This window comes from Zonotrichia leucophrys, chromosome 1 (assembly GCF_028769735.1).
Source record: "Zonotrichia leucophrys gambelii isolate GWCS_2022_RI chromosome 1, RI_Zleu_2.0, whole genome shotgun sequence".
NCBI lineage: Eukaryota > Metazoa > Chordata > Aves > Passeriformes > Passerellidae > Zonotrichia > Zonotrichia leucophrys.
In genome coordinates this window covers 7,128,414-7,145,503 of record NC_088169.1, presented here as the reverse complement: position 1 = coordinate 7,145,503, position 17,090 = coordinate 7,128,414, and the positions used below count along the sequence as shown (strand labels likewise).

Genomic DNA, 17,090 nt, shown 5'->3' with positions numbered 1-17,090 from the left:
AATATTTTTGTTAAAGCTAAGGGTTGGAAACCCATAGAGGTGGCAGAGAAGGGGGAATGCCTTTAAATAAGGCCTGCTGGTATTTTCTGTGTTTTCTGTTCTGTTGTCAGCTGCTGTAGGAAATTCATGCCTGCTGCATCTTTTAGAAGGTTTTCTATCACTGGTTGTATGGAAAGTTGTATTAGTTTTGCAGAATGCTGCAGACTCACAGTTTAAATTGTTTCAAAAAGCAGATGAACAATTTCAGGGAAGGAAAATCCATTAAGAGCAATTAAATACAATGACATTTTGTTTGGCTTTAGAAACCTCTGAAAATCTCCACAAATCACTGGAGGTTAGGATGGTATTCTTGCCAGGGGGAGGCTTAAAATAATGACAGAAAAGGGAATGAAGTTACCCTTACATGTAACTGCAACAGCAACATTTTAAAAGTTTAGTGTTACTTCTGAATTATATGATAGCCTGTTCATTCCCTCCAGGATCACCTGCAGGTAGGTGTGTTTCCATTTGCTGACAGAGTCTTTACCTTTTGCACAGGAAGGGTCATTTTCTGATTAAATGCAATCATTGGATGTTGTCTGGAACAGAATTACTCTCTGAAGCTGTACAAGAATCAAGAAATTCAGTACGTGATCTCTTCTCTCCCCCTGAAATAAAACCATAAAAATACAGTAATATAAATGAAATCATCCATCTAGTTCATAATGGAGCATTATAATCCTGTCTCAATTCTGGCTTTGATCTCAAAATCTGGGCAAACAGAGCCCTCTGTCTGTCTGAATCATGTAAGAAAAGCTTGTCTTGAAGGCACTTCATTTCACTCAGGATGAGTGAGATTCAGAGGAATGTAAGCCTTTTTCTCTCCTAAACTTTCTTCCCTGTGCATTGTTGTCAGATTCCTTGGGAGTCTCTCCTGGATCACCATGGCTGTAATGATGACTTTTGTAGAGAGAAGACCTGTAGGTTCTGCTTGCTGGTGATTTTTCCTGACCTGGGCTTTCATTAAAGAGCAAAATGAAGCAAACAGATGATGAATGTCACTTGTGAGGTCAAGGCAAACCCAGATGGGTGCTGTCACAGGAAGGCAACTTGTCTTAAACTGAGAATAAATATTAAGTGCTGATTAGAAAAACAGTATAAAATTAAAATGGCTTTGAAGGAACACAACTGATATTTTTGGATTTGTTTTTTTGCATGCTTCTGTTGAGTGGTTCTCCTAATTCTAGTGTTTTGCTAGACATGTAGCTCCTAATTCCTGTGGCATCTTTCTGTGTTCCTTGTTAACTAACCTCCTGAACCTTGATTTTTTTATCTTCCCCTGGAATTCTGGTTGTGTATCCTTGGTCTTACAGCCTGTGCATACAAACTGGGAGATGTGTGTGGTTTGAGATGTTCTGGTGATTGAAGCTCAGGGGGAAGTGCCAGGGCTGGGACTTTATTACGTGTCTGGAACCCAGGGAGTCACTGAGGTGTTGGAGCAGTGTCTTGAGGCACAGATCTGTCCATGGTGACTCATTGTTCTGGCTGGGGAAAGAAGGTGGCCAACAGTTTTGTAATCCTTGGGAAGAATGTCCCAAATAATCTGCCATGTCCACAAGGGATTACTCTGTCCTTAGTGGAAAAAAATTTCCTGTCTGTGTTGTGTCAGTCAAATATGAGGTGAAAAACAGTTCATTGGTCTGGACTGTCAAACGCAGCTAAGTCCAGAAGAGTTGATTTTCTCCTGAGGCATTTTGGTGGATTTGAGTTCTAGAAGCAGAGGATGAAGGGTGGGATGGCTGTGTCTGAGAAACTCACAGATCACATAAAGCCAGGTTAAGGCAAAATCCTTGATGGAGAAACACCCACTTCACTTAAAACAGGTAAATAAGACAGGACTTAAACAGATTATTAGCCTGAGATTTCTCTTTGTTTACCAAAAAGAATCTGAATTTTGGGCCTGAAAAGTATTTATTGGATGCCAGACATGTAGTGAAGACGCTAAACAGGTTTAAAAGTGCTTGAGAGACATGGTGTATTATGAAGAGAAACTGAGAAGTAGAATATGGTAGAATTAGATAAGTAATTACCACCCGAAACAATTAAATATGGCCTGGACTTTCTAAAGCACATCCTAAAGTGGATGTGATTGAGTTTAAGAAGAGGATCAAATGTAATATTGAAAACATGTTAAAAAGAGAGAAGTAACACAAAACCTCTTATCCTAAATGCTTCTGCAAGACATCAAGCACAAATTGGACCTTCCAGAAAATGGATTTATATTTTTTTCTTTGCCCTGATGTTGATCATGAGGAGACCTTTTTAGGCTCCCTGCCTACCAGAGCAGGCATTCTGTGGCTGTGGTTTATCTCCCAAGGAGTAAATTTTCTGTATTTTATGCTGGGAGTTCTTTCTAGCAGAGCAGTACTTAGCTAGCCTTAATTCCCATAATCTTCCTGTGTTAGCACTTGTTCTCTGGTAGATTTGAGAGACAAATTTCTTCTTTTGTTAAGCAAAGTACTGTAAAGAGATGGGATAATTTCCAGGCTGGATGATTATGCCTTCCCATTTTGAGATGTGCTAAGTGACCACAAGGTGATGATCCCAGGTTTATGAAGCTGCTCACATCATTGTCTTCATGGTCTGGAACTGTCTTTCTGTGGGTGTGAATTACTTCATCTTTGATATCTTAAATTGAGAAATGGTCCTGAAATTGCTTAATAATAGACAACTGGACTTCAGAAGAAAGTGTGAAAAAGCTGTAAAGAATTTTTTAAAATGTTACTGTAAATAACAAGGTAGATTCAGATTACACTTTATAGTAATCTCATGTTCAGAAAAGATGGGGAAGAAAAACCCCACATTTTTGATCTAAGAAAAGAAATGTAAATTGGTGTATATTAGGCAGTGTTATGGAAAAGTTGCAAATGTGGGGCTAATGTGGTGATTTTGTATGGGAGGTATTTAGGGAAGTGATACAAAAACCTCTGTGTAATTGGCAGTCTGTGGAACCATCAGGAATGGTTCCTATATACACTTCTGTGAAAAACACTTGTTAAAGATGAAGAATCTTGGGAAAGCTGAGTAAAATAATAGTGAGAAGTTATATACAGTAATATTGGTGATTGGAAGTGAAAGTGAATATTTGTATTGTGAAATAGAAGATAAATTTTGAATGTTGAATGGTACAAATTTAAAGTACAGAAAAAGATTTTGGAGAATTATGATAGCAAATTCAGTTTCATATGGCATGGTGATATTTTTAAACAGTAGTATTTGAAAGTGTCTGTGTCTACCATCTCACAGCTCATGGTCTTGAGGGAACTGGCCTTCGTATCAGAAAAAGTAGATTGTGAAGAAAAAGTTAAAAGCCCAAACAGTATTTGGTTTAATTAAGAACAATATAGAAGCCTGTACTGGAAGGATGGTCTTATATAAAGGATAAGTATAGTTCAGTGTGACATTTTTCTAAAATCCAGTCATCCTCCTCTCTAAAGCAGAACAGAAGAATGAAATTTCAGACAAATGATCAAAGCATTACCCAAGAACTGTTTGCAGAGTAGATTCTGTGACTCTTGCAAGCCTAAGGAGGTGTCCAGTCACACCAAGGAGCAGCAATTACAACCTAAAATTAATTTGTGGAACTCAGCAAGGTGTCTTTAAAATAAGAGCCCTCTGAGATTTGCAAAAGGATGTTGAATTAACAGAGGAGGAGAAAATCCCCATTTGATGATGTTGGTTAATTTGCCCTCTTCTTGTCCTCTTGTCTCTCCTCCTTCAGGCTGTCAGCTGAGTTTAGGACCAAACTGTTTCAGAGGAAAAGATTTTCAAGCTACCAGCTCTGAGAGGTTTCTTACCTAGGATGGTGAGGTAGTAGTCAGAAGTGAAGAAACACTAGTGGATTAAAAAATGTTTCAGTTCCCAGTCCAGGATCACCCTGGTTATTCCATTTGCAGTTTGTCAGAGTTAATTTTTCAGAAATTAAACTGTTGACAGAAGTAATTAAGTAAAATCAGGTGCAGCAGCAGTGATGCAATGGTAAGAAGAAGAGGGATTAGTGAGGGAGGAAAGCAACCTGAGCTCTGGATCAGAGGAGAAAAAAGCTGCAGAATAGCCAGAGATAGGGAGGGCAGAAGAAATGTCCTTCATTTGGCTTGTTTGTATTTTTTCTGGTTTGTTTTGCCTTTAGAAACTGACGGCTCTTAAACTCACTAGTCTATATATTCACAGAGTGGGCTGAAAATTTACTGAGGTACAGTTTTCTGTTAAGAAATGATGATTTGATGGAATTGAAATGCTCTGTGGGAATGGTTGGTGGGCTGCCCAGCTGCTTTGCTCTGCTCTTGGCTGCTGGCCATCCAGTCTGCTCCCCCAGCTGCCTGTCATGTGGGCCTGCTGCCTTGGCTCTTGTAGCCCATTTTAAGTATTTGTACATTCTAACAAATAAAACAGCAAATCACCAATTAGAACGCCAATTAGCCATCACTACTTAACCAACTAGTCTTAATTGGACAATCATTTTCAGTAATAATTGATTGATCCCTAACTAGCAACCATTAATCAATGATCTTGCATTCCAGTTCTTGAAACAAACCTTTAAAAAATGGACTCATTCTTGGACTCATTCTTGTTTAAATTTTTGATACATATGTAAGAATACATAAAATATATACCTCAAAGCGTGTTATTGGATAATGCTTCCATTTTTCAGATGTAACTGATTAATAAAAAATAAAGTCAAGATTCAAAACAGCTAGTAAGGTTTTTTCCTAAAGCTGATACTCAGAATTTTGTTTCAAATGTGGGATTTTGTTCAATTTGCAGTTTACAGAACAGACTGTTTTTTATGCTGAAGCTAATGAAGCCTGGGCAATGACGAGCTGGTGTCTGTTGTCCTTTCACACCTCCTGTCCTTCCCTCTCCCACGTAAGCACACACAAACTGAAATTCCTCTTGTTTTCCTAGTGAAGCATCCTCAATGACATCTTGTTTCCTATGGCATCTCTGAGCAGGAAAAGCACATGCTTGATTGAAAGCTGTGCTACTGGGCTAAGTGTCTTTTCCCAAAGAGGAGAGAATAATTAAGCTCTATGTACTTTCTGAAAGTAGGCCTTGTCTTGGGGGTTCTTTTTCCTACCCAACAGGCATTTTCAGTGACATTCCTCCAGTTTTTCATCTTTGAGAAGTCTTGCTTTCTCTAAAACTCATTTGAAGGCAGCTAACAGGTTCAAGAGTTACTCAGCTGGAAAGAACAACATAAAAGCAGCAACTGCATTCTTACGGGACTTGGTTAAAAATTAACCTTTGAATTTTTCCATTAAGCAGAGTTCCAGATTCAGCTGGGTTTTTGTTACTGCCCAGCATAATGTGATTTAAGATTCAAGGGGAACAGCCATAGAGAGTTTTGTCATTTAATTTTTGTGGTTATTTTCCTTTGGTTTTTGCTGGTCTGTTTGTGTGTATTTGAATTTCTTTATAGTCATTCATGCCTTAGTATATTCAACTTGTCCACTCCCATTTTCTGTGGAGTGCCTGAGGTAGAGCAGCTGTGTAATTAATGATAGTAAGGCTCTTTTCCAACACTAGTGATTTTCCAGCAGTGAGAAACTGACAGGGAAATAATGGGGCAACTTGTCAACTCAGTGGGATTCCTATCTTTGCTGGAACGGGTTGGAAAAATGGTGAATCAAGGACAGAAAATTCCATGCTAGTAGTTCTACTTCATAAAATATTTTGAAGATTGATGTAAATGGTGATGATCACTTGCCATATGAAAGAGGATAAAACATTTGAATGAACTGTCCAGATGTCATAGTCCAAAAAAGATGTTCCAGTAATGTTTGTGTGTACACATGAGCCAGCATTAGTTTCTGTACTTGGAAAATATTTGTGAGGAGATCTCATAGTTTTTCTGAGGTCAGTATATCTAGATGGGAATGAGGGAAGCTAAATCCTTTAGTTAGTATGAAATAAGAGCAGTACTCACCAAAGAAGAGCAAAGGATGAGAAGACCTGCTCAGTGTTTAGTTTGTTTGTGCTGATCAATATCTGGGCCCCACCTCAAGGGTATTGGCAAAATAAAGAAGTGCCTGCAGGACAGCGTGATGGGGGGAATCTCTCTTCTTTGGTCCACATTTGTTTTTGATAATAACTTTCTTCAAGCTCAAGAACAATTCATCCTGACTTGAGGGAAGTTGGACAAAAAGGAATGGAATCCTGCATGGATGAACAAGATGTTTCTGACAAAACTCAGGCATAAAAAGAAAGCACACAGGAGGCAGAAGCAAGGATTGATGACTGGAGAAATACAGAGAGATCATCCAAGCAAGCATTCAGGGATTGCTTAAGGAAAGCCAAAGCCCACATGAAGTTGAATTTGATGAGGAACATAAAAGGCAACAAGAGAGCTTCTGCAAGTGTATCAGCAGCAAAAGGAGGATGAAAGAATATGCAGGGCTGCTGCTAAATAAGGCAAATGACAAAGGATATGGGAAACATGGAGGTGCTTCATGTTAGCACCTTGGGCTTTACTGGTAGGACTCACCTTCAGTGCTCTTGAGACCATTTGGGAGATCTGGACCCAAGAAGATTTGCTCTCAAAAGAGGATTAAGTTTGGGAAAATTGAAACAAAAAAATATCTACAAGACCATGGGACCTGCTGGGATATGTCAGTGAGTGCTGAGGGAGCTCATCTCTGTCACTGTGAGACCACTCTCAATTATCCTGTTAAGGTCATGGTGATGGGGAGGGTTTCTGAGGCCTGGAATAAAGCAAATTTCAATCCTGCCCTCAAGAATGGCAAGAAGGAAGATCCTGGGAGCTACAGGCCAGTCAGCTTCACCTCCATCCTTGTGAAGGTGATAAGAGCAAATTATCGTGGAAGTTGTTTCCACCACATTCAGGGCAGGCAAGTCACTGGAAGTAATCACCATGAATTTATGAAGGAGAAATAATGCTTGATGAACCTGATAGCTGTTTGCAATACAGTGAGTAACTTGGTGTAGGAGATGAGAGCCACAAGATATTGTTTGTGTTTATTTTAGTAAGGCCTTCCACACTGTTCCTGTAATGTGCTCACAGGCAAACTGATGAAATACAAACTAGATAAGTGGTCAGTGTGGTAGATTGAAAACTGGCTCACCCAGGCTCAGAGGATTGTGATCAACATCTGTCATGGTCAAACCCCAGATGGCACCTTCAGTACCACACAGCCACTTGCTCACTGCCTCCTTCCTCCCTGGTGGGAAGGGCAGAAGAATTGGGGAAAAAACAAAGGGTAAAACCATGTGGGCTGAGATAAAACCAGTTTATTTAAAGTGAAACACAGGAATAGTAATGCTTATTTAAGTGAAACACACAGTAATACTAATGGTAATACTAAAAATAATAATGATTTTAAGGCAAAGAAGAGAGAGAAAGGAAAAACCCAAGAAAAAGAAGCACTGAAAATACAATTGGTCCCCACACACTGAGCAGTCTGAGCAGTGATCAGCTCCTCTGTGTTTGTATATTGGATGTGACTTTGTATGGGATGGGATGTCCCTGTGCCCAGTCTGGATCAGCTGTCCCAAGCCTTCTGCCTCCCTGAGACACAGAAAGGTCCTGACTTAGGGCAAGCACCACTCAGTAACAACTGCAAGGTCTGTGTGTTTACATTGTTCCATCCTAAATCCAAAGCACAGTGCTGCACCAGCTGCTAAGAAGAAAATGAACTCTATTCCAGCCAAAACCAGAACATATCACAGAGTCCAGCTGGAGGGCAGCCATTACCCCATGGCTTGAGAGTGGGACCTGTGCTCTTCAGCACCTTGGGTTGGTGACCTCTGTTACAGGCTGGGATGCACCTTCAGCAGGGTTACAGGCAGGACCAGACTGGGGAGAGGTGACAAAGTTGTGTTGGTGTTCAGAGGGAACTGAACAGCCCCAGGAGCCTCCTGGTGTTTGAGACAGAGGCCAAGTCCTTTATCTCTGGAGGAACAGCCCAGTGCACCAGCACAGGCTGGAGGATGGGGAGCAGCTTTGCAGGAAAAGCCCTGGGGGTCCTGGGACATGAGGTGACCATGAGCCAGCCCAGTGGCATCCTGGCTGCATAAGGGAGACCATGGCCACCAAGGTGAGGGAGGGATGATCTTTACTCTCTGCTGAGCCTTGGTGAGCTGCATGGGGAGTTCTGGGTCTGGTGCTGGGCTCCCAAGTAGAACAGAGTGGGGTGATAGTGGAGCAAGTCCAGGAAAAGGCCATGAGGCTGTGTAAGGGCATGGAACGTCTCTCGTGCAGGGACTGGAGGCTGAAGGAGCTGAGTTGTTCAGCCTGGAAAGGATCAGGAGTGTCTTACTCAGTTTTACAAATAAACAGAGCCAGAATCTTCTTGGTGGTGCTAGTCAGTAAAGGAAAAGCAGCAGGCCTGAAAACACAAAATTCCAATTTAACACATGAAAATGTATTTATTTCTTTAATTGTGAAGGTGATTAGCTGTGGAGAAGGTTGCCTAGAGGGTTCGAGGGGCTGGTGTGTCAGAGTGTTGGGGGTAGGACGGTCAGGATGGACGGAGACGAGAGATCTCTGCAGTCAGGTTGTGGAATTGGGGTTTATTGCCAAGGGCCTGGGGGCAGGGCCCTGCTGGGAGCTGCCAGACACAGCTCAGAGCAGGCCCGAGAGAGGAGAGGGGTAGAGAGGGTAAGAGCGTAAGGGAGTAAAAAAGGTAAGAGTGTAAAAGGGTAAGAGAGTAAAAAGGTAAGAGAGCGAGGTTCCCTTTACAATACAATAAATCTTCTGTGCTGAATATTCTAATTCTCACTAACCAATCTAGTACAACATACAAATCCTATAGCATTTACACACAGCCTATAAGAATCATTACATTATCATACTGTGTTACATTTTAAACCCTAAAATCTCCTCTTTGGACCCCTTCTGCCAAGCTGGCAGGGTCTGCTCTGACCCTTGGACCTGTCTGCAAGCAGAGGATATTGTCTAATCAAAAGGGGATTACCTTCAGCCAGGCACACCATTGTTTTCCAGTTGTTTAGTAACTAAGGTGTCTCAAAGCTTGCTTTCATTCCAATCTCACTCATAGTTTCCATATTCTCAAAATGTTTTTGCTAGACAATGGTATTTATAAGGCTTTCCTGTTCCCCATCTTCCCCAACACCCAATTGGACATCATTCTAGGAATGTTCTAGTTGTGCCTTCCTTGAGAAGAAGGTTGGACTAGGTGATCTCCAGAGAGATTGTCTCTTTTTGTCAAAACATTGGATATATTGGTTTAGTTATAAAACATCTGGTGTCAAGCATGGTTTTCTGTTTGGAGTTGGGGGGATGTTTTTTCATAAAGTCATGTATCATACAAAATAAATTAAAAGCTTTGTGATTGTTAACAACATTCAGGGAATCTACAGGGAGAGTATTGAATTTGGTTACATGAATCATCTGGATAAAATATCTGTCAAGGTGAGTTTAATCCTTTGTGTGTTGCACAACACCTTTGCTCACTTGATTCATGTCAGAAAAATTCTGTTTCCTGTTAAAATACTTAAATTATTGAGAATACTTGTACCAAGTGAAAAATGAAGATGTTTACGTCAAGTGAAATATTTTAAGGCACATAAGTCAGATGCCCATAGCAATGATCACAGTTTAGACACTTGCTTGGCTGTTTGTTTGTGTGACAAACTTGGAGGGACACTAGTTGATCAGAAGTCCCTTTTGCCAATGGAGCTAGGTTTATTTATGGGTAAAGAAATATGTGGTTTGCAAAACTGCATAGATTCCATCATCACTGAAGAGGATCTGAGTTACTTAATGTTGTTTTGTCAGCTTCTCGTTTTAATAGGACAGTACTCCCTACAAAGTAGTTGTAACACAGTGTATTATTCAGGAGGGTTTGAAATAATGAATGTCTGTTGAATTAATTACTCTATGTGGGTTTCAGTAATTTTCCAGTAGTCTTGTCTTGGTGTACCTGTCCATCCCTGTGTGTCAGGAAGCTTTTGTTTACAGATAGTGCTGGAAAGCCACTCAGAGGACAACAAGGCTCCCACTTGAGCTTCTTCACACAGGTCTTGCCATGTGGGTTTTAGTCCATGAGTAAAAATATGGGGATAGAAGTGTTTTGGTGGTGTTTTTCCCAAGAAGTTGAAAGAGTAGTTTTCATTCAGAGGGGAGCTGCAGGGAGTGTGGGAATGCAGCACTGCTGGGAAATTACAAGGGACAGATGTACTGTCTTTCCTAAAGAGGAGATGAGCAGGATGGCCAAGACAGCACAGTAATTTCAGAGATAGAAACTACTTACAAAGGGAAAAAACCTCATAATTTGTAGATGGTGTGGAATTTTTTGAAATTATTTTTATTTGGCTTTATTTCTGCTTAATTTCTAGTAAGAATTTTTCTGTCATATGAAATAAAAGTAGGTTTTATGAATTAACAAAGATAGATTTCTTCTGGAAGTAGTAGGTGTATTTTGGCAATATTTACTCTCAGAAAAGATATTCTTCAAGAAAATGAGGAATTACTTTGTAGCTGTTTACCAAGATATTACAAATGACAGAATGTATTTGTCACAGGAATAATGACTTTTATATTTTAATTGCTTTCACATGGCTACTGGGATGCAGACACATATCCAGTAACAAATTTTGGAATATTATGATTATTGCTCCAGAAGTAGTCATGCAAGCATATTAGAATAGCTGTATTTAAAAATCCTGTATAAATGTGATGATTTTTTTAGGTACTATAAAACTTGAAGAAGACAAAACTAATGCTACTTTGCCATACACACAGGGTTCTTAGTATTTTTGCAGGTGAATGGAATTTACAGCACATGTAGATAGTTAGTTCTCTTTTTCGTGTTTATACAAATGTAAACAAATTTTATTTGAACCATCCCTTTCTCCTGAGCACGAATAATCTCTGTGCTAGAGCCTGTCAGCTCCCAAGGGCCTGGAGCTGTTTATAAACAGGGGCCTAAATGGAATTTTTTTTTTGGTACAGACTCTCTGGGGAGCTGTTACTATATATTTGAGTAGTGTCAGGAGGAAGAATTAGGCACCACACTGTCAAAACTTCATTTTTCTTTTTTTTTTTTTTTTTAATTTCAGTAAAGAAATAAACATATTCATACCTTTAAGCCCAAAAACTGTTCTTTTGCTTTGAACCAGTGGCTGAGACACCCTGTGACCACAGGATGTGACGTGAGCTGTAAAACCTTGTTTTCCTGGTCCGGTTTTCTGAGGAGCAGTGGCCGCCTGCCCACGTGTGTCCTGTGCAGCCTGGGGTGGTGTGGGCTGGGCTCAGGGCTCCAGGGGCTCCTGGGCTGTCAGACCCTGCTGCAGCAAGCTAAATATGCCATCAAAGCCCTTCTGATTCCTGTCAGTAGTAAACAAGTGGAAAGCAGTCACTGATCTCTCATAAGGGTGCTGAATGTTATCTTTTTTCCATAGTTTTTCTTTCACTAACCAACTACATGGGAACTTATTTATTTTCTCCTGTTTTGGTTATTATATAGAGTTGTGGGATACACTCTGATTTCTAATTAATTGAAAGGTTTATTTTATCTACATCTGGCCCTTCACCATAGATTCACAAAGAATCACTGAATAGTCAGGGCTGGAGTGACCTCTGGAGATCACCCAGTCCAACTCCTGCCAAGGCAGGGTCACCCCGAGCAGGTGACACAGGAACGTGTCCAGATGGGTCTGGAATGTCTCCAGACAGGGAACCCTGTGTCCTCCCTGGGCAGCTGTTCCACAGCTCTGCCACCTCCATGGAAAGAAATTTTTGCTCATGTTGAGATGGAGCTTTTTGTGTTTCAGTTCATACCAATTGCTCCTTGTCCTGTTGCTGGGCACCATTGAAATGAGTCTGGCACCATCCTCTTGGCAGCCACCTTGGAGATATTACATAAATATCTCCATATTGGAGATAATTAAATGAATAGAAGAACTGGTGCATTTGCCTGTGTGTGTCACTGGTTAAGGGCCTGCATGAAGAAGGCTGGCAGGAGGGTGTGAAGTTATCTTGTGTTTTTATCCACCTTGTACTGACCATGGATGTTGCTTTCTGTGAAGTGAAATATTTGGAAGTTTCAGTGATGTTTGAGATGTAATTGTAGGTTTAGTAGACATTTTGATGGGAGCAGTGTATGCCTAAAGAGCTTTTACTTGTGTACCAGTGTTTTACTTGTGCTGATGCTGTTGTTAATGCGGGTACACAAATGAACTTGCCTGGGAAACTGATCCAGTTAAAAAATCCTTTTTACCTAGATGCTAATAATTCAGATATCTTCTGGCATCCAGTTGGCTGTAGTACTCTGGAGATGATTGTGTCAGCACAAATAAGAGAGGCAGTGCTAGGGAATGTTTGTGAATCAGCAGTGCTGGGAACTATGGCAAAAGCTGTTCCTTTTCATTTCCAAATGGCAAGGACCTGGCTGGATGCTGCCCTGAGACTGCTTTGAGTTTTTCATGGTTTTTTTCTACTCTCTGACTCTCTAGATGTGCCTAACAGATTTTCATTGGCAAGCCTAACTTCTAAGTGAGTTCCTGTGTGTATAAAACACCAATTTGGAGTCTGTAACAGGGTCTCAGCTGTGTGTGACAGATAAGTGGAAAACATCTGGACCCAGATGTGACAGCCACACGTTGGTAGAGCTGTTTGTGATCTGAATGTGGGGTGGTCACTGTTGGCCAGGACAGGAGCATTTTTGTGTCCCTGTGTTTGTGGATAAGTGTCACTGCTGGGCTGGGGCTGATGTGTTTCTGTGGGACCTGCTGCCTGCACCCTTGAAAGGTGGAGAAAAAGGCTTTGTGTGGACTTGGCCTGAAATGCCTTGAGAACAGAACACATGGAATGCTGGGGATCTGTTGCCATCTTCTGCTTCAAAGAGCCTGTAAACCAGTTACTTGGGTTTCAATAAAATGCCTGGGAGATGGGTGGAGTCTTTCTCATTGGCAATTTTTTTTCCTTGATTGCTTAAAATAAACAATGCCACCAAAAAGTCTTCAGTGTGCTTATTCACACCAGATGTATAAAAAGATGTTTTCAAATACATTTTTGCCTTCTGAGTTACCTGTTGACAAAATGTGTATACCACAGTCTTTTAGAGGATAAAATTGAAATGTTGCTCAGCATTAAATAGTGCATGTAAGTAACAGACTGCACAATATCAACTTGACAATTTCCTTAAATTGCATAAGCGTGGAAAATGGAAAGAGGTATTTGAGCCATCTAGTGGTTGGTATGAAACATTTTAATATTTTTCGGTAATTCATAGAAAATGTAAATGATATCAACTTGGAAATAGCATTTCTGATTTGTCTGTGTTTGTAGCATGGGTGTAGAATGAAAAAAACTCAAGCATTCAACTTCAGATTTGAGGTGCAGTCTGTGTGGGTTTATATCTTACTTTCACTCAAGATTCTAGTGAAAAGAGATATCTAGTGAAAAGAGAGATCTGATAACATAAACAATAAATTAGACATTAGTAGACAAAGAATGCATTTTACTAGCATGAGATCTTCATAAATGTTGGGGGTTGTTAGAAAGTTCAAGGAAGAGATCGTAATAAGATAACTGTGTTTTCTACTTCTTACTAAAAAATATTTGGTGAGAAAAAGAGGCCTTAAATTCTACCTCAGCAGCTATTTATAGCAAGGACTAAATCACAGGCGTGATCTTTAGTGGAGCACATGGAATGGTGTTCTTTGGGAGAAATTTGTCAAAGCTAATAGAAGAAACTGAAAACTGATTCCTTAAGATGGGGTGTGTTCGTGGTAAACAGCATCTTATTATTTTAGAAAGGACATTTTGTAGATGAAGATTTGGGTAATGGTCCTGCTTGGTGCTGATCTGCATTAAGCTGTGCTGGCATTTCATATTGTCCCTTGCCAGTAGGAACTTGACTGCATTTTGAACTTGATGGTATTCTGCAAAAGGAATGAACTTTGTGTGTATCTCACCTTGAATTCTTTGTGGAAAGTGCAGCCACACATTGGGACACTGTCATGTCTTCCAGCCCTTGTGAGTCCTGTCCCTGTTCAAATGCATTAAAAGATACTTTTTAGCTTATTAGATATTAATATAACAAACATTTTATATGTGGTGATAGATATGGTTAGAACTATAGTATTTCAGAATAGATAAATTCATGGTCCATACTGACATTTCAGGATTTGCATCTTTACATTTGAAATAAAGTGTTACAGGTACAAATATTAAATCTTGCCCTGTTTTTTATTGAGAAGAGAGTGGGAGCTTAAGATACTTTTAAGTCAGTCTCAAAAGAATTCAGGCATAAGGAGGAGAGAAAAGTGGGAAAACAGGCACAAAACAGAGGACAAAACAATGATGGTTTATTTGTAGGACCATCTGAAAGCTTTATGTGAACTTGATACTTAAACTCCATTTTGATAAATCACTTGCATCTTGGTTCTGTTGTGCCTTGACAGTTGCTTGTTGTAAACCCTTAGCACCAAAATATCTGGGAGATTTTTCTGAATCTCTTTCTTGGACTGTGAATTGCAATAGATTTCATAAGAGGAAGTAAAATTCTTTGCAAATTGAAGAGTTTTTAGTTGTCTGGCACATTTTTGTTTGAGTTTTGCAGTGTGGCAGTAAAGAATTTTTGTGATCACCGTTGTTCTCAATCTCTACAATGATCTAAACTTTATTGAGATTTGAAATATCAGAGGGGACACTGGGCAGTCCTGTTAAGTTCTGTCTGAAAAATGAGCTGGCCTGAAGATAGTGAGCGCTCCTGGATGCTGTATTTTTAGGCTTCCATGTTGCACACATAAAAATCTCTCATTCTTCTTCATTTAAAATGCCTTTTCAGTCAGGCCATTATGTGTGCTCAGCTTTTGAGCCTGCCTTCTTCCTGATCTTCCTGTTGCCAGAGCGCACTTGGAACATGTAAAAAGCACAAAATATGGAATTGGAGATATTTTATCTTTATGATGTCCATGTTGCGCTTTTATTCAATTAAACAGGAATGTGGGTTTACTGTAGCATTAAAGTGTTCTCTTCTGTTGTTTATGTACTTCCCTCTGCACTCCTGTTCACATCTCCAGTGCTCTGATGGCTGTAGGATCTGCTCACACCACAGCATTTTCCTAAAAGCTGTCCCTTGCTGGAGCTGGGATCCAGCTGCATTCATGAGAGAATCTTCGACATCCCTCCCGGTTTTAATTTGCATTTAGACTATGCAAATGAAGGATAATGAAATTATCATACTGGATCCTGTTTCTGATGAATGCTGCTCTTTGTATTGTCTTCTGGTTACCAGTTATTTTGTAGGAAAAACTTGATTATAACTTTGATATTTGGGTTGGGTTTAAGTCCTAATTAGTATTCCTTTTGTGGAACTCCTTAGAAATTTGACTTGTTAAAGAACTGCATGCAAGTGGCAGAGAGATTATCTTGAAATGCACTCTCTGACAACTGAAATTCCAGATCTTGTCCATGTGTCAGAGCTTTGGGATGCATACCTGGTGCCTCACAATCAGAATTATATATGAGAAAAGCCTAAAAATGTGTTTTAGGCAGCATGATGTACAATGTCTCCTATAAATAATGGAATTGTTCTGCTCAATAAAAAACAAATGTGCTGTGGCATAGCTTTGCAAAAGAAAAAGAAATTTGTTTATTTTTCCTAATTTAGGAAATATGTAATAATTATTTGTGGAACTGGATAATTAAACATTCATTAAATATTGTTAGTAATTTCACTTTGGATGTAGGTCATAGTTTATATGAGAAGAAAATGGAGGGAAAATGAGTTTCCAGAAGGGGAAGTATTTTTGTTGTTTTGCCTTGGTTTTGCCTTTTGCAAATAGGAGGATAGGAGCTAGAAATTGGATTAATGATGAAGGAATATTATTGTCATAGGTTTGAAGTTGATGGTCTGTGTTTTTTGGTATTCAGAAAAGTGAAATCTCCTTAAGCATATTTTGAGATTCATTTAATTAATGTTCTACATTAGGCACTGAAATTAGAATGTGCTTCTCTGTTTTCTTTTATGTGAGTATAAATCATTGTGACTATGAAATGGTGCTTGGTCATAAACTATTTTTTTTTTCATTATATTAAACTGCTGAAGATTGTTACTCCATCATTTCTTTGCCTGCTGTTGTCCAAGTAGAACAGAGCACATCAGTTTCTCTGATGTAGAAGTATATGAATATTGTGGTTACTCTTCCACCAAAATAGCCACTTTTTTGTGACCATAGAGAACCAGTGCTTTTTTTTTAATATCTACCTATCTTTTTGTTGTTTCTTTTTAGCTCTTCCTGTTCGAGGCAGATTTTAAATATATTTCTCTTATAATGAAATAGAATATCAAAGGATGGATAAAATATTGGAAGCTTGCTCTTATCTGGGTTTTAAACACTATTTCTTTCCTTTACAGAATGCTGCCTTTTTATATGGCCTTGGTTTGGTCTACTTCCATTACAATGCCTTTCAATGGTAAGTTGGAATAAGCTGACAATGTCAGTGTTTTGTGTGGTGTCCAACAGTGTGTGATTATTTCACCCTCAGCTCCGTGTGAGTGTAAAATAGTTTAATTTTGATTTTATTACATTTAAGGTGTTTGCAGGTGTTGCTGTCCTGGGTCAGTTTCTGTGTTACTGTAACAAACTTGGGGCAGCCACAACAGTTCCATGAAAGGGAAAGCACTTTGGGAGAATTTGCACTCCCTTTAGCACAGTTCAGCAGTGGGGATGGAGCAGAATGACTCAACAGGCTTTTGGGAATTGTTGTCTATTGGAATATTAATCCCAATATTACCAGTTAGATTGTGCCTGGGTCAGTGTGACCCTCGCTGCTGAGCCAAAGGCGGCTTCTGTGGTAATTCACCCGAGAGATACCTTGGCTGCTGGAGATTGCAGCAGGGCACTGAGCAAGTCCAGGCTTGTCAGGGACTCCGTTTACCTCAGGAGAGAGAGCTTCTGGTGATGGTGAAGAGAGAAAAGGAGAGGATTCCGCTGGAGGGTTGTCCAGATGTTTATTCCATGGTTACAGAGGTCTGAACCGTGGTCTGATTAGCCTTTTAAGCTCGGGGACAGGGGAAGGGGAGGGGACAGGTGAGCTACCAACCAGGTGAAAGGGGCAG

The 17,090-nt window shown here is 39.9% G+C and overlaps 1 protein-coding gene across 5 annotated transcripts in view; it reads left to right on the top strand.

The window, feature by feature from the left end:
• KDM6A (lysine demethylase 6A) overlaps positions 1-17,090 on the top strand; it is a 152,919-nt gene that overhangs the window by 57,158 nt on the left and 78,671 nt on the right. For all 5 annotated transcript variants that reach the window (XM_064706278.1, XM_064706261.1, XM_064706287.1 and 2 more), the window contains exon 5: positions 16,386-16,444. In XM_064706278.1, coding sequence (XP_064562348.1) covers positions 16,386-16,444 — 59 coding nt within the window. The remainder of the gene's footprint in view (positions 1-16,385; positions 16,445-17,090) is intronic.